This window comes from Artibeus jamaicensis, unplaced genomic scaffold (genome assembly GCF_021234435.1).
Source record: "Artibeus jamaicensis isolate MK-2021 breed Jamaican fruit bat unplaced genomic scaffold, CSHL_Jam_final contig_432, whole genome shotgun sequence".
NCBI classification, from domain to species: domain Eukaryota; kingdom Metazoa; phylum Chordata; class Mammalia; order Chiroptera; family Phyllostomidae; genus Artibeus; species Artibeus jamaicensis.
Window position 1 is genome coordinate 14,621,436 of NW_026521828.1, and position 19,173 is coordinate 14,640,608.

Genomic DNA, 19,173 nt, shown 5'->3' on the forward strand with positions numbered 1-19,173 from the left:
GGAATAGTGATTACCAGAATTATGTGGAGTAGCTCATATAAAGCCTTTCAATGGTATCTGGTGCATAGAGAATGCACAGGGTAGCTGCTATTAGAAATGTCTTGTTAGACTGCTGACTACATTGAATTAAAGATTAAGGTGGGCATTCTACTTCTGGGCCTTTTAAAGTATTCAGTATTTGGTGGGAAGTGCCCACAATCAGTGTCTAATTTTAGGGGGCACACACTAATAGCTCCAAGGTAAAAAAGTGTTTCCTACTCTGTGCCCCTTCTTTTGAACAGCTTACTATACTCCAGGTGGTGAGGATTTTGCAAGGAACTCTGTCACCCTCAGTGAACAATAGCCACAGATGGCTGGATGAAGTGGCAGGTTATTTGAGCCATAAAAAAAGTGACACCCTTTCAAATTGGTGAGAAAATCAAACAGCTGATTCTAACCTCTTAAGTTTTCAAACATTTCCTTTCTGTAAAATAGAGAAAATGTCTTATTATCTAGCTGGGGATGAAAAAAAGGGCAAATGCCTCTTCTTACTGTTATCCGTCCTCCTTAAACCTCTAACTGATTAGTAAGTTCATGAATGTAATAGTATTTGATGTGGAATTAGGATGTCTGTATGTTAATTCCAGTCCCCACTTTTAGCTGAAACAAGACTCTGGATACAGATTAAATTTCTAAATTCTCATGAGATGAAGCACATTGGAAAATGCACTGAAGGGACAAAATGAGGTAGACCAATTAAACTGTACTAATTGAGTATATCGACCAACATCAGAAAAACATTGCCTTCAAAGAGAGAATTTTTAGGGCAGTGAAATTACTCCATATGATACAATGATGGATACATATCATTGCATATTTGTCTAGACCAATAGAATGTACAACACCAAGAGTGAGCCCTGATGTAAACTATGGACTCTGGGTGATAATGGAGTGTCAGTGTGGGTTCATCAGCTACAATAAATGACCGAATGTCCTTGGAGATGTCAATAATGAGGAAAGCAATGCCTATGTTGGGGCAGAAAGGACACCTTCCTGACAGTTTTGCCATGAATTAAAACTGTTCTAAAAATAGCCCATTAAACAATTTTTAAATATTTTTTCAAAGGCTGCAATATCTAGAGCACAGCAGCACTCAGTGTATAGTAAATTAATTGATGAATCTTTTGACCAGAACATTCTACCACTAAGTCACTTAGGGAAGAGCTATGAAAAACAGTAAAAACAATGAGATTTGGAGTTAAAAAACTGGGTTCTCCCTTTACTTACATTTCTGAGCCTATTTTCTCATTTATAAAACACAAAAGTGTTATCATCTACATGTCAGTTTTGTTGTGAAGATATAATTAAGCAATATAGGTGAAAGTACTCCATGAGATATAAGCTGCTAAGCAAAAGCCAGTCACTGATCTGGGTCCAGATTGGTACCATGTGCCTCAAACTACCTCTTTACCAGATATGTTGCCTTACAAGGCTAGCTCATTGCATCTCAACATCCCCCCTCAAAAAAAAAAAAAACAAAACAGGGTGTGGGAGTGAGAAACGAGGGAGGGAAGAGCTGACGATTTTTCTTCTCTTGTCCCTACATTAATGTGTGTAATTTTTCACTGAGGCTAGTCCTCTAGCCTCATACAATTTCTTGTCATCTGGGTGTGGTTGCAATGTAAGATGCCACTGTTCTGAGGGTGGCTGGCAGTGGCACTAGGCCAAATCCATTGTGGGTGTGGAGACATCCAGCAGAATAAAGTATCACTCCACCCTGTTGTCCTGTCACTTAATTAACTGGTGTGCTCTGAAAACAACTCCTAAGAGTCAGTGTAATCTCACCTTGGAGTTGTGATGCAATGGAAAAATGGCAGCCTACTTATGGAGGAAATGCAGACTGTCCTCTGACTTCTGGGAAGAAAGGCGAGTGGAGAGAACTGGGCTTGGTGATTTCCATGGAAGTTCACCCTTGATTCCCGGCCCATTTCACCTACATTTGTGAGCTCAGCAAAAGTGTCTGTGAAACCAAAACTGCTTAGCCCTAGGCCTCCTCACCAGAGGGGGAAAATGATTAGTGTCTTAAGGCAAAATAGATGCCTTAAGCACATTTTTTCTCCCATTTCTCATGGAATTAAGCAGAGAGGGTAGATATAGGAATTAGCTTCTTTGGAAATGGGGTGGGGGGTAAAAAAAAACAGGGAAAACCTGTCAGATAAGTCTCTGACAAGAAAACACATTCAACCCTCTGGAGCGTACAGTCTTTGAGAGTTCAGTACCCAAAGAACTTGGTATATAGTTACAAAAACTCACAAACTTATAATTGTCTTTGAACCTAAATGAGCCTTTGTATATTCTAGCATATTCAGATATCTTCATTTTATCAATAAGGCCTGATGAAAGGAAACCATAGACTTGAAGACCAATAGCTAGGGAGTTGCAAAGCCAGAACTCATTCCACATCCTGACTCCCAGCCCTATGTGTTTTTCCCACACCACAGCTTTGCAATCATCGACTCACTGTACACTTGAAACCTATATAGTTTTATTCACCAATGTCACCTCAATAAATTAAATTTAAAAAGGAAAACATAAAATTGAGTATTTATTTCATCATCGAAGAAGCTAGATTGTAGGAAAATTGCCCTCCCTGAGCCTCAGTTTTCACATCTGTGAAATGAAGAAGTAAGATTAGTTGATTCTTCTTCCCACCCCCCACTTTTATGATGCAGTGTTATGGAAACACAGCATCTACCAGGGAACCTGTTCACTACCTTAAAAATGAAGTTGAGGAGAGTTCCAGCACCTACAAGGAGCCCTCCCTGTCCACATGGCTTCCTCCTGTGACCTCTAGCATAAACAGATTGATCTGATAACTCTTTTGACACATTATTTTAATGCTTAAATTATGAAGGTTTTTGTTGTTGTTGTTATCATAGGTATGTATCTAACAGAATAAAGTCAACGTGTTATACATTTCCTTTACCACAACACCTGATAGGATATCTAAAGACAGTGAATACTTGCTGATAAGGGAAACTTTTCACTTTCTGTTCTCCCAACATTTAAAAAATAAACACCTTGAATGTGTTTACACTTATGGATGTTCTCTGGCCCATGCAGAATAGTTCCTGTCATTAATATTGGTCCCAGACGTTATAAAACACTTTCACCTTAATTACTACATTTGATACCTCCAACCACCTCGAACCTTGCAAAGTGTTTGATCTACATTCCTATAACACTTTATAAGCAGGCAAGTATGGTGAATGAAAAAAATGAGCTTTAATATTAGACATATCAGGTTCTGGGTTGTAGAGCTAACATTATCAGCCATGAAAGCATCAGAAAATTCCTTAAAATTTCTGAGCATTGGTGGAGATTAAACTATTTCATAGAGTTATCATGAGAATTAATCAGATAATATTTGAAAATTTCTAGGATTTAGTAGCTACTCAATAAATGATAACTATTATTGGTTTTGTTAAAATTAAGGTATATAGATTTTGAAGAAAAACATAAAACTCTCTTTGTTCACAGATGACATGATATAGACAGCTCAAAATAATCAATAATAAAACTCCTGGAACTAATAAGGAATGAAATATGGAATTAAAATTAAAAGCACAATATTATTTATATTAAGACCCACAAAAATGAAATATTTAGGTGTATATATAACAAAATATATACACAGCCTACATGAGGAAAAGTACAAAAGACTATTGTGATAAATGAAATCACAGAACTAAATACATAAAAAGATATACTATGTCCATTGATAGAAAAACTCAATATTGTCAAGTTGTGAGTTTTTTCCAAATTGGTCTATAGATTCAATGCATCCCAATCCATATTCCAGTCAGTTATTTTGTGGATATCAACAAATTGATTCCAAAGTTTGTATGAAGAGGCAAATAACACAGAATAGCCAACATATGGTAGAGTAAAACGAAGTTGGAGGAGTGATGTTACTTGATATCAAGACTTACAGTAATGAAGATAATATAGTACTGGTCAAAGAAGAGATAAATACATCAATGGAGCAGAAATCCCAGATATAGACCCACATAAAGAATGTCAAATGATCTTTGACAAAGGAGTAAAGGCAATACAGAGAAGCAAAGAGAGTCTTTTAAATAAATTACAACTGAACAGGCAGAAGGAAAAAAAATTAGACACTGACTTGACCCACATCAATAAGTCACAAAGAGTAACAAGATGGATCACAGACCTAAATTTAAAATGCAAACCTATAAAGCCCTGGAAGATAACACAAGAGAGAAACTAGGTGACTTCAGGTACTGTGATGACTTTTTAGATACAACACGAAAGGCATGATCCATGGAAGAAATAACTGGTAATCTGGAGTTCATTAAAATTAAAAACTTCTGCTCTTCAAAAAAAAAAAAAAAAAAACACTTTCAAGAGATGAGAAGATAAGACACAGACTGGGAGAAATATTTGTTAAAATTATCTGATAAAGAACAAAGAACTCTTAAAAGTCAACAATCAAACAATAACTTGATTTAAAAAGAACTTAAGGGCAAATATCTCAACGGATACCTCACCAAAGAACATAGACGGATGGCAAATAAGCATATGAAAGAATGTACCACATCATATTTCACCTGGAAAATGCAAATTAAAACAACAATGAAATACCATCACATTCCTGTAGAATGGACAAAATTCAGAACACTGACAGCCCAAAAATGCTGGTGAGAATGTGGAGCAACAGAAACTCTCATTATTGCTGGTAGGAATGAAAAATGATACAGTCACTTTGGAAAACAGTTTGGCACTTTTTTACAAAACTAATCTCACTATACAATCCAGCAATATCACTCTTTACCCAAAGGAGTTGAAAACTTATTTCCACACAAGACCCTGCATATAGATGTTGGTAGCAGCTTTATTCATAACTTCCAAAATCTGGAGGTAACCAAGATGTCCTTCAGTGGGTGAATGAACAAATAAACTATGGTACACCCAGACAATGGAACATTATTCAGTGTAAAAAGAAATGAGCTGTGGAGTCATAAATATATATGGAAAAACCTTAAATGCACATTTCTAAATGAAAAAAGCCAATCTGTAAAGGCTAGATACTGTAGGATTCCAATTACATGCCATTCTGAAAAGACAAAATTATGAAGACAGTCAAAAGCTCGGTGGTTGCCAGGAGGTGGGAGATGAGATAAGGGGTGTTAATTAGAGCACAGAGGGTGTTTAGTGCAGTGAAAATACTTTGTGTAATACCATAATGATGGATATATGTCATTAACCACTTGTCCAAACTCATAGGAGGTACCACACAAAGAGTGAACTGTGGGGGCAACTTTACCCACAAGTCCTCCAGGCCACCACAGATGAAAATAAACACTACCAAGACATGATCTGCTTGGGGAGGAGAGGTGGCCGATCCCTCAAAGGGGAAAGGCCTTGAGCCCCTTCCTCCAGGGGCTTTTATTGGGTTGTAATACACAGGAATACAGGGCAACAAGGATCAAACAGTAGATAACATTTCAAAGAAATATGAGGGCTTAGTCTGAGGCAGAGTCTGTCAGGAAGGGAGTTTGCAGAAACTTTAGGGTTTCCTGCTCGGACCCTTAACATATGAATGAAAACGCTCTTAGCAGAGCAGGTTTCACAGGTTTTTGAAAAATTCCTTGTGATACCAAATCTCCCCATCCCCCAGCGATTCGCTCTGGCAAAGTAAGGAGCTGCACCCCTCTCCATCAGGTATTCAGGCTTAAGTGGATTAGAGCCAGGAAGTGCTTCTCCCAGAGGACAAGGGGACTCAGGCTATTTCACATAGCTGGGGGGCAAGGGCCTATTGCTTGCTTTTTGTTGCAGCCCTCCGCCCCCCCCGAGTCCTTCCATGATGGCCTCCCAAGTGATCACCTCTGGCTTAGGTTGCTCCTCACTGTGAGGAGACTTACCTGTCAACCACATTGACCATACTTTGGGGGCAGGGAGAAAACTGAGGCAGCATTTACTACCAGAGACAAGCTTTGTCTCCTGTGGCTTACATTCCAGAGGTCGTTGCTCACTCATCCTTAGCCATGGGGGGTAGAGTTACAATTCCTGAAACCATGTAGAACAGTCCACAACAGTGATCCATAATGTAAACTATGGAATTTGAGTCATTATTATGTAGGTTCACCAATTGTAACAAATATACTCCTCTGGTGGAAGATGTTAATAATGGCAAAGGCTGTGCATGGGTATATGGCAGGGGATATATGAGAAAACTTTTTTTTGCTGTGAACTTAAAACTACTCTAAAAATAAAGTCTTAACTTTGAAAAAATTAATCTTGCCCTGTGATTCCCATCCATAATAATCTTCTGATGAGTCCTCTCAGCCACAGAATCAAGAGAGTGTTATTCGTCTCTGCTTTTCAAAGTCCATGTAATATGGTTATGGCTTACCTATTGGAATATAGGGAAATCTGTGAGTCCTTTGACCTTGATGACATCCTGACTTATAAATGTCTTCTTATTTCTCCATTATAGAAAGAGTAAGGATTTTAAAGCCAAAACAAACCGAGTTTGACTTGAGGCTCTGCCACTTCATACCTTGAAGATCTTATGGATTTCACTTAACCTAAGTCCCTCTCCTAGATTTGTGAGTGGCTGACTTCTATATAGTACTCAACTTAAATATTTTTTTTCAGACAGATCTTTGTTTACAACCAAATCTAGAGCAGGCCCTCCATCTATTACATCCTTAATTCCAGTCATTTTCATGACATGACGTATTTCATTTTCTTTGTAGAAGGATCATTATCATTTGAAATTTTGTTGCTGTTAATCTGTTACTTCTTTAGTCTTTCTCTTTCCCATTAGAATATATGCTCCATAAAGCAGAGACCTCATCTGAGAATGAACTCTTGGTTCCTTCTCAGACTTTATTTGATGACAAAGTATTTTATAATTATTGTTATTATTATTATCATGATCATTGTTATTATTTATTGTCTGACTTGAAAATTTCCACTTGGTTTTTTCTATGTCAGAGCAAAAAGAAGAGTATTCCTTTACACAAATCTTATAAATTGTAAGTATAAGACTTTCCATTTAATTATCTTTATACTTCCATTTAAAAAGTAATAAATGCATTAAATTTGGTGCTAAAGATTTGTATTTTTCCCCAAATTTCTAATATCGAGTTTCCAGCCATCCTTTGTATAAGTTACTATATTTATCTGAATTATCATTGAAATGTGTATCAGTCATTTAACTGACCTACACTCATGTAAAGACCCTTAACAACCTAAAGACCTAGGTATGGTATCATTATACCAATTTGTGACTAGGAGCTAACATTTGCAGACTTATTACTATGCCAGGCACTATCAAAAGTGTTCTAAACTTAACCAATCTTCATAACAACTAACAAGGCATTTTACAGATCAGAAAGCCAATGAGTAGAGAAATTAACTTGTTTGATATTTTACAGATACTGTTAATGGCAACATTGGGACTCAAACCGGATTCATCAGACCCAGCCCTTCTTAATTTGCATGTTATAGTGCTTTCACACATAAGGAAATTCCTCTTGATGAGCTGGAGGAATTTGAGAGTAAGTGGTACAACAAGTCTTCAATAAAGAACACACACTTTAAAATCACTATTTTGTTTATTCCAAAGGGATTTAGTTACTACCATCAGCTAAGGAAATGTTCTATGGCTAACGAAGTTGTCAGAACCCGTTTTCCATCCCCTAGAGCCCTACTGTCCTTCTCACTGAACTGGCCCACTCCATTCACTGCTGAAAGTTTCCCTTTACATGGGGCTGATTAAAAATTCAGTGGCTATTCTCTCCTCACTGCTTCTACCCACATTTGTCCCAGCAAAGGCAAACAAACAGGATTGGCAGAGAAAGGGAATCTCAATGAGACATTGCAGTCACAGGGCCACTGGATGACGCACTGCTGACAAGAAGTGACAGCAGGAACAGCTATCTGTGACAAAGCACTACCCATATTCCAGGCACTCCGAGCACTTTGCATGCATTACCTCGTCTGGTTCTTCATAACAATCCTGTGAGGTAGCTATCATTATCTCCGCTTCCAGGTCAGACTTGGGGCGTCTGAGACTGACTTGCCCAGGGTCACATAGGTAGACATGAAGCCCAAGGTCACATTGTTAGGAGATTTGAATATGAGTTTTCCTAACACCATGAGCTACTTAAGCACCACACACATGGTGTGGTGCTTTTCACAAGTCCTATGTTAAGCCGGTTAACCGATGGCTTTTTGAATTGTAATATGAGCAATTCGAGTTAGTAATTCACACAGGAAGAATGCTGCCTCTGAGAAGCAGACATCAGTGAGGGCATCCTGAGAGAGAATACAGGTTCATAGAATTGTTTCCGGCTCAGATGTGCAATGTCAATGCTGTCACAGGATTACACATTCAAAACTGTCATTCCCAGTATTGTTGTGGTATCATGACAACCGACACAGGTCAGAATTCCTGCATTTTAATTCTTGCAAATCAGTGGGAAGAGTGTCTCACTTATTGTCACAACTCAAAAATCCTTTAGAGTTCATCCAGCCCAACCCTTTCATTGCATAGATTGAGAAACTGAAGTCCTATTGGTATTAAATGTAAGGTAGCAACTTGGATAAATCTCAAAGATATTATGTGGAGTAAGAAGAGCCAGACACAAAAGACTACATGGCTACCATGTAATGTTTTAATATAAATAAATAAATAAATAATAAATTGAATGAAGCTTATTAAAGGGAAAAACTATATAACTGTCTCTATTTTAAAATGCATGTCTGAACCTCATCTTTTATTGATTGGCACCCAGAGACTGTGTTGTGGTGCATTCAGAGTTACATTTAGGATGTGAAGGTAGAAAACTGCTCTGAGGGGCAGGGAATTCACTCAGGATCCTGGAACAAAACAAAAGCTAAGTTTGGATTTTATATTTCATGCTATATTGTCTTAGAAATAACTGACATTATATAAATACATTTCTATAGTACTAATTGTATAAATAATCCCATAGAGAAAGCATAGTAGAAAGAGTACTGATTTTGAAGCCAGAAAATTTGTATTCAGGAATCAACTTTACTATTATTTATGTGAATTACAATGTCTGGCACACCGTAGCCATTCAATTTATTTCTAAGGATGTGTGTGTGAAAGGATGATTGAATAAAATATAATAAATCATTTAACCTTTCTGAACTTATGAACAATATAAATAAAAAACCTTTTGTATATTCTGTAACATTAATCTTCAAAATAAGTTCTATAGAAGACTAAGTATTTATAATGATGGAGAAAAGCTTTTTAGGGTCAAATGTGGTTTGTCAATCTTGGTTTAAGCAAATTAAACAATGTTACTTCACTGCAGAACCTCCTTCAAGTGCTAATATACATATGAAATTCCTAGGAAAAAAACAAAATATACATTTCTAAAATAATTTAAACACTAAATTCTCATTAGATTGGAATATTTCTTAAAATCTCACAAAACAGATTGTATTATAGAGAAGAAGAATAAGGAAAGAATAAGAAAATATTCTTCAAGAATAAGGAAAAATGTCTTAGTCAATGATACCTCAAATAAAAATAAATGAAAACAGATGATATTTCATTTTTACTACCAAATTTAAACATTATTTATTATATTAACAACTTTAAAAGATGTTATATGCTAAGGTATAAATAGTTAAATATATTTGGGGGTTCATTACATATGAAGAAGTGAAACATATAACTGCAATGGTACAAATGATTAGAGAAAGAAACTTAAAATATACTACTATAAGGTTATTACATAATAAATGGTTGTCATAATATTTAATGGCAAAAAATTAAAAAGTATATTCTAAACATGAATAAAACATAAAAATTTTTCAGAGGTATAACTAAATGGCAATGTTGAAATTAGAATAGAATAATAGAGAACTACTCAATCCAAAAACAATAGGGATAGGAGAATAATGGGACAAAAAACAAGAGATAAAAAACAAAATATACAGTAAGATAGTATACCCAAATCCAATATTATTAATATGTATAATAAATGAAACTGGTCTAAATATCCGAGTTAAAGTAGAGATATTCAGATTGAATAAAAAATGAAAACCCAACTATGTAGCATCTATAGCAAATTTCACTTTAAGTAGAAAAACAGATTAAGTGTAAAAGGATGGGAAAATATGTACAGTACAAGTATCAATCAAAAGCAACCCATTGTGGCTATATTAATATCAGGCAAAGTAGATTTCAGAACCAGAAATAAAGAAGCATTAAGAAAAAGAAACTATGAAGATTACATAATGTTAAATATTTGTGCGCCTAACAACAGAGTATTAAATACATGAACCAAAAATTGATAGAATCTAAGGTGAAATAGACAAATCACAATTAAACTTGAAAATCTAAATAATTTTTTAGTAATATCTAGAATAAGCAAATGAAAAATCATGATGAATACAAATGACATTAACATTACCACCACCTTGGCCTAATTAAGCTACAAAACACTGTTCAGCAAGAGAAGAATTCACATTTTCTTTTAAATTCACATGGAACATTCACCAAGATGGATCATATTATTGGCTATGAAAAAAATCTCAACAAATTCATAGGCATCTGAATCATGCAAAGAATTTTTCTCTGACCACAAAAAATATTAAATTAGTAATCTCTGAAGGACAGAATTTGACTCCTACCATCGTCTTTCAAGGCACATACCCAACAGTCTCTCAATCAAAAGTCCAGACATGGATCCAGACATGGACTGAGTTTTATTGAAACTGCTTATTCCCAAAGAACTTTACCCCTGATTGGATTGCTGTGGTCAGGCTCTCATCCTATTCATCTAAGCAAAAAAAAGTAGGGGTTGGACAGTTCTGGTAGAAAATACCACCATCTGGATAGAGGCCTTATGATTATATTATACGCTGTGTCCAAAATACTATAAAAATATTAGACAAACAAAGTGGCAAGGAAAAAATATAAACAATGATCAAGAGTAGAAATATGCAAAACAAAAGCTAAGAAGCAGATGTGAAAAAGATTCAGATATTGTGATTATCAAGTAATTTAGTTAACTGTCATTAATAAATTCAGATATGAAAGAAAACATGGATAGAATAGATGACTGTATGAGGAATTTAACCAAAAAATAGCTTTAAAATTAATCAAATGAAATTTTGGAACTGAAGAAAGAACATATGAGGTTATCAAACTGGTAGATAAAATCAAATGAAGAATTATTAGCCCTGGCTGGTGTGGCTCAGTGGATTGAGTGCTGGTCTGTAAACCAAAATGCAGACAGTTTAAACCCCAGTCAGGGCACATGCCTGGGTTGTGGGCCAGGTCCCCAGCGAGGGGTGTGATAGAGGCAACCAATCAATGTATCTCTGACACATTGATGTTTCTCTTCCTCTCTTTCTCCCTCCCTTCCCCTTTCTCTATAAATAGATAAATAAAATCTCTAAAACAAAAGAATTATTAAGCTGGAAGACAAGACTATAGGATACTTCTAAAACCTCTGAAAAAACAATATCTAAAAAAACTTGAAAGAATGTCATATTCAATAGTGAAATATGACTATTTGTCCTCTATAGTAAGAAAGCAAAAAGGTATATTAGCTATCACCACTTCTGTTCATCATTATAAAAATAAGTTCTAGACAAAATTTAAAAGAAGTTTACAATGTATTGGAAAGAGTTGTAAAACCATCTTTTTTCCCACATATGACATGATTGTGGACATAAAGCATTAAATAAAAGATAAAACAAACTTGATCAATAATCAGGTTAATTTAGCAAGGTTATTGATTCAAGGTCAATATACAAAAGCCAGTGGGACAGTGCCCTTGGTGGTCCTGGGGCCTTTTCTTGCTTCAATAGGGTTTGGACTGAACAGACCTAGGGATGCCTCTTCTTTCCACCTACCCTCTGTCCTCATTTCTAGTCACCACCTTCAAAACCACCTCAGCCATCCTCAGCCTCCAAGACCAGCCAACACCATTTTTTTAACCTTAATTCTTCATTGTCAAACAACCATGAGGTTCCAAATTTTTCAGAATTATTCTGGCGGGGAGGCTGCCATTAACCGCCCGGCCAACCTGCATCTGTGGGCTCACTACACTTACCTCTCTCTGGGATTCTATTTTTATGATGACCATATGGCTCTGCAGGGTGTGGGCCACTTCTTCCAAGAGTTAGCTGAGAAGAAGTGTGAGGGCTCTGAGCATCTCTTAAAGCTGCAAAACTGGTGTAGGGGCCACATTCTTCTCCAGAATGTGGCAGAGCCTTCCCAAGATGAGTGGAGTGAAAGCCAGGATGCCATGGAAGCAGGCTTGGCCTTGGAGAAAAACCTGAAACAGGCCCTTTTGGATCTGCCTGCCCTGGGTTCCACCCACACAGAGCCTCATCCCTGTGACTTCCTGGAGAACCTCTTCTTGGATGAGGAGATGAAGCTCCTCAAGAAGATGGGTGACCACCTGACTAACATCTGGAGGCTGGCCAGCCCCCAAGCTGAGATGGGGGAGTGTCTCTTCAAAAGGCTAACCATCAAGCATGATTAAGAAACCTTTGGAGGCCAGAAGACTTTGAGGGGCCCCTCTGCATTTCCATGTTATCTGGCTTTTGCCTGAGCCTATCCCTGGAACCCCACCCTGGAATCCTCTCCCATGCATTGGACCAAATGGAAATAGAGAACAAGGGGATAGTGACCAGAGGGGAGAAGGAAGGGAAGTTAAGGGGAAAAAGGGGGAGGGATTTGGCGGAACAAATAGGAAGGACACAGGGACGAGAACTAAGGGGGGTAGAAATGGGAGGGAGGTGGGGAGCAAGGGGCGGGGGAGGCTGGGATGGGAAAAATAGACAAAAAACTGTACTTGAAAAATAACTAAATAAAATTAAAAAAATGGAAATAATAATGTTTTTTGAGGAAAAAAGCCAGTGGCATTTCTATACAGTTGCAATAACTAGTTGGAAAATAAAATAGAATAAAACCAGTTATAATATAGTTTATATATAAATTCAAAGTACATAGACTAGCCAGAGCGATATTAAAGAAGAATAAAATTCAAGGATTTAAATTGTAAGATTCTAGGACCTTCTAGACAGATACAGTAATAAGACAACATTAATTTGGTGCAAGGGTAGAAAAACAGACCAAAAGAAATGAAGAGTGAACTTTAAAAAAAAGAAAAACAACTCAGTTAATAAGTGGGCACAAGACTTGAACAACACTTTAAAAATATATTCAAGAGGCTAATATGCATATCAAAAGGTAAAAGCATAGTAATTAATTGGATAAATACAAATTAAAATCACAGTGAGATATCTCCATACACCTACCAGAAGAGCTAAAATTAAGAGGACTGACAATGTCAAGTATTGGGGAGTTTACTGAACAACTTGAACTCTTATTCATCCCTAGCAGGAGTATAAATTGGTTCAACCATTTAGAAAACTATTTAGCAACTCCTCCTGAAACCAAATATTTGCCTATCCTATGACACATCCTGAAAACTTCTGGGTATAATGTCAGTAGAAATGCATTATGTCCACTAAAAGATCCATACAAAAATCTAGATTATCATAACATCCCCAGAGAAATTCAAATATCAATCAACAGTAGCACCATATATTCATATAATATAATATAATACTACTCAGAAATAAATAGTAACATCCATACATTCATCTATCCATCCATCCAAATACATAAACTTCAAAAACATTATATTGAATAAAAGAAGCCAGACACCAAAAACTAAGTATATTACATGAATTCATTTGTATTATGTACAAGAATAGGTAATATATATTTATCAAACTATTCATTTATGATATTCATACCTTAGTGCATGCAAGTTATAAATGAAAATATTTAAATATAACTAAAATAATAAAGATAACACTAAACCCAACCACCTATAAAAAAAAACTCTAAGTAATACATTGGTCAAATCAGAAATTCACAAAAAAGTAGAAATTATGTTAACTGGGTAAGAAAAAGGCTCCTGCTTAGAAATTAAGGTAAGAAGGAAAAAAGGAAATTTATAGTCTTGAACAAATAGCCATTGTGATGTAAAGTACAGTATAGGAAATTGAGTAGCCAAAGAACTTACAAGTATGACCAATGGACATGAACAATGGTATGGGGATTGTCTGAGGGAATAGAAGTTGCTGGGTGGAGGGGGGTAAAGGGGGAAAATTGGGATAATTATAATAGCATAATCAATAAAACATAATTTTAAAAAAGGTAAGGCAAGAAATCAATGAGCTAAGCTTTAATTCCTATAAGCCTGAAAATGAATAGAAAATAACTTCTAAGGACATTAAAAGGAAATAAATAATGAAGAGAATAGGGCAAATAAGTGAAATAGAAAAAAAAATGAACAGCAAAACAATTCAACCAAACCAAACATTGTTTCTTTGAAAAGTTTCATGAAATAGGAAACCTCCTAGAAAAACTGATCAAGGAAAAAAAGATAAAATGCTGCAAATTATCAACATCAGAAATCAAAAATAGGAAGTCACAAAATATTTTATGAATGGCAAAAATATATAGTGAAGAACTATATGCTACCAAATTTACAATTTTATGAAATAAAAAATTCTTAAGAAAATATAATCTTTGAAATATGACAGAGGAATAAGTTAAAAAAAACAAAATCATCTGACATGTATTAAGAAAATAGAATCTGTTGTTTGGAAGGGTCCACAAAAAAATAGGAAACAATCCCTAACTCTGTCCTAACTCTGTTTAAGAAGCCAGTGTATCATTAATTCTAAAACTAACAAAGACACTGCAAGGAAAGAAAATTAGATATAAACCTCTTACATGAACATAGATACAAAAAACCTTAACATGATAAGAGCATGTATGTCTGCAGGAGGAGACAGGAAAAGAGATTGAGAGAGAAAGACAGAGAGAGAGAAATATATCAAACTAAATGGGCTTTCTCCAGGTATGTGAGAGTAGTGTAATATTCAAAAAACAAAAATCAATATTATTGTCATATTAGCAAAGAAAAGAAATAAACCCATGTGATTAGACAACAGAAATAGCCTTTGACAAACTTTAATATGTTAAAAAACAGTCAGCAAACTATAATCTCATAAAAAAATATGGAAATGAAAGTGAAGCGCCATTGTTCTCAATGATGAAATATTAAAACTTTCACTTAGAGTAGAAAACTGAAGGAAAAATTTCTGTTAATACCATTTGTATTCATTGCTATACTATTGGTGGTCCTAGTCAACATAACAAGGCAAGAAAAGGAAATAAGAGATGTAAGAACTATAAAGGAAGAAATATAACTGTACTTATTCATCAACAATCCAGTTGTGTGCACAAAAATCCAAAAGAATTTATAAATAATATAGTAGAATAAATATGCATATTTATTCTTTTTATTTTTTTATTAAATAAGATTGCTGAACACAAGATAATAAAGAAATCAATTATCACTTTGTAAACCAGCAATAAACAAAATTTAAATATGATGCCATTTACAACAGCATCAGAAACATTAAAATTTTCTAAATAAATATGAAAGATATGCAAAACCTCTACACTGAAAACTATGGAGCATATTCGAAAAAAATAAAGAAATACTGAAATAAATGGAGAAATACATGAGTAACATGACTAAATATTATAAACATTTCTATTGTTCCAAATATAAAATATAACTTCAACTCAATAGCAATCAAAATTCTAGCAAGAAAATGTGTTGCTGAATTTATATTACCTATGAAATTTCAAAGGGTGGGAAGAGCTGGGGCTATCCTGAGTAAGAACACAGCTAGCAGGCCAATATAACCAAATACAGAGACCTATTTTAAAGGTAAAGTAATTAAGACAGCATACTGTTGGTGCAAGAATAGACAAAATGACCAATGGAACAAAATGAAATCCAGAAATAGACCCAAATATTGATAGTAAACTGCTTTATGAAAAAGGTAACATTGAACAGTAATGCTATATTGGGAAAGGTAAGGTCTTTTATAAAAACGGTGCTGAATGAGACATGAAAGCAGGAATGAATATATACCCATACCCAGACAAAGCAATTTCAAATTGAAGATTAAAATGTGAAAGGTAAATCAATAGAGTTTTTAAGAAAACACAGGAAATTTTCCTCCTGACATTGAAGTTAAATTTTTAAAGAAATTGCTAACCATATTTTTTAAAAGATAAATGGGAGCATATTAAAATTATAAACTTAGGTCACTAACACATCTTTAGGACATGGCAAACGCAGCTGACAGGATTTAAAGATATTTGCAATGCATCTATTCAATAACTAATATACAAATTTATAAATGAATAAGAAAAAAGTCAACACAATTTTTAAAATATTCTAAATATAGAAAATTTTAAAATATTTTGTGAACACATATCACAAAAAAGATATGGAGATGATTGATAAACATGAGAAGGTATTAATATAACTAGTCACAAGAAAAATGCAAAGTGAAATCACAGTGAGTTATAATTTCACACCTACCAGATTTTCTAAAATAAATAAGACAAAAAATGTTGTGGCAATATGCATATGGAACAACCAGAATTTTTAAACACTGTGAATTGTAAATTAATGTAAACACTTTGAAAACTTTTTGGTAGTATCTGAATAGATACATACCCTTTGACCCAATAGATCTACTCTTGATTACCAACAGAAATGCACACATATGTCACCAAAATACACATACCAGAATGTCTATAGCAACAATATTCCTAATATCCAAAACATAGAAACTCCCCGTGTGTCCATTAGCTCTAGAATGGATGTGGTACATTCCCATAATGGAATGCTATATTGCAATGAAATCAAACAATCTATAAATACAAGCACCAATTTATATGTCATAAATGTGACATTTCACAAAAAATGAAACATAAAAGTGAAATACCATATAATTTCATTTATATAAAATTCACCAAAAGGCAAAACTACTTAGTGGCATCAAGAATCAGGGACAGTGACCAGAGGGGAGAGGGAAGGGAATTTAAGGGGGAAAAAGGGGAGGGATTTGGAGGAACAAATAGGAAGGACACAGGGACGAGAACTAAGAGGGGTGGAAATGGGAGGGAGGTGGGGAGCACAGGGCAGGGCGGGTGCTGGGATGGGAGAAATAGACAAAAAACTGTACTTGAAAAATAACTAAATAAAATTTAAAGAAAAAGAATCAAAAGAGTGGTCACCCTTGATAAAGGCAATGACTGGAAGAGGGTATGAAGAAATGCAGGTTAAACAAGTATATTCTGTTTGGAGAACCTAATTAAAAGTCTCCTATATACACATTGTGTTTATTTTAGTAGAACAATACGAATTTTTAAAAGTCAGCATTAGTGATGATAAATAGATTCTAACTTTGGAGGGGGAAGAGTGACTTGATATAAGGGATGCTAGGATAATTGTTACAGTGGTTGACTGAATCAAAAGTTTAATTTTTCATTTAGAGCAGAATAATTTTGTTTAAATTTAAAACCTAAAAATAAGAAATACAGAAAATGGAGAAATATAAAACATTGTTAACAAGTTGGACTTATAATCAAATTAAGAAAATAATAAAATTAATAATGGCCTGGCTGGTGTAGCTCAGTGGATTGAACATGGGTCTGTGAACCAAAGGGTTACTGGTTCCATTCCTAGTTAGGGCACATGCCTGGGTTACAGGCCAGGTCCTCCATAGAGGGTGTGCAAGAGGCAAACACACACTGATGTTTCTCTTCATCTCTTTCTCCCTCCCTGCCCCTCTCTCTAAAAATAAAAAAAATATTTTAAAACAAGTAATGGGTACTACCTGTAATTACCATAGTTCATGTAAATGAAACATAATGTTCCAACTCTTAAACTTCAGAGTCTCTAAATGTCACCCTTCCTAGCTCAGCAATTTCTACCATAAAATTCTTGATAAGCTTTATCAGATCTGTAGGTTTAAAGGTATAATTACTATAGGATTATCACAAGAAACTCAATTATCCAACTTCTAATTGATTCTGAGCTCAACAGGAATCACCAGTGTCTACCGCAAAAAGTCCATGTGGCCTTGGTACTATTCATAGTAGCACATCACTGGAACAAAGGAGGTGATAGATGCATTGTGCTCCAGTCAACTGAATAGAACATGTCTAAAGTGCTGTACTCAACTGCAGATTCCATGAGTTAGAAATATGGTTAATGAAATAAGATGGATTTAGAGAAGGTTTATTTCTATAGAAAGAGCCTGAAAAGTAAGTCCTCTAAACTAACAGGAAAAAAGTGGCATTTTTTTTCTATTTTCAGAAATAATATTGGCTTACTAATATCACTGTTATCAAGTTATATCAGTAAGCCAGTATTATAGAGGATGAGTTCCTCAATATGGTCAAGATTTCTGAATGATTGACAATTTACCCTTTATTTGGCTTATCCATATCCAGGGGAAAATATTCTAAACATATATTTTCTCTTCTTGAAAAAACATAACTTATATAATTTAACCTAACTTTGACAACTGCATAAAAAAGTTATATCCTCTGGATTTTATTAAGGTATGTGGGTTTTTTTCAGGAAGACTTTCTGGAAGTGCTAAAAGGTTGTCTGGGGAAAGTGGGTCCTGATTCCTTCAGAGTGTGTGGCTACAGAAGGTGAACTGGGACCCATAGATAGAAATCATGAGTAGACCAATATTAGTTCATTACAAGGAAAAGCAAATAATCCAAGATGGGCAAACCTACCTCAAAAGGTAATATACCTCTGCAAGGATATTGAGGATGGGATATTAGCAATAAATGGAAAGTTTCAATTAATGATACCTGAAATTTTCTTCCAACTCTAATACTCCATATTTCATCAAAATGATGAAAATCTTGGGGAAGAGATTTGACTTCAGAAGACCTAGGTTCTCATACTGGTCACCTTTACTTACTAGGAGAAACAAACTTGGACAAATCATGTGGCTTCTTTCATCAGTCAGTCAATTGAAAATAATTTCAGCCTTATTATTTGGAGTGAAGAGAAAAGTGTGCTTATGGAAGCATTTAAAAACTACCACACATAGATTTGTTATTGCTCTTATTACCTGAGAAATTTTACCTGCATCAGGAAGACAGAAAAACTAGATGACAGAAGGTATATTTAGAGCTATCAAAAATATCTGAGTAGAAAGGAAGCAGCTGGGACTCTCTGGCAGAATGTG

At 35.0% G+C, this 19,173-nt stretch overlaps 2 protein-coding genes across 2 annotated transcripts in view; one reads left to right on the forward strand and one right to left on the reverse strand.

The window, feature by feature from the left end:
• The window catches only part of SPINK5 (serine peptidase inhibitor Kazal type 5), a 160,625-nt gene that overhangs the window by 81,344 nt on the left and 60,108 nt on the right, over positions 1–19,173 (reverse strand). The gene's annotated exons all lie outside the window — the stretch shown is intronic.
• On the forward strand, positions 12,027–12,551 carry LOC119061350 (ferritin light chain-like). The gene has a single exon (XM_037161855.2). The coding sequence runs from the start codon at positions 12,027–12,029 to the stop codon at positions 12,549–12,551; it is 525 nt and encodes a 174-aa protein (XP_037017750.2).

Coding starts and splice junctions, on each gene's coding strand:
- LOC119061350 (XM_037161855.2), top strand. CDS start 12,027: ATGAGGTTCCAAATTTTTCAGAATTATTCTGGCGGGGAGGCTGCCATT.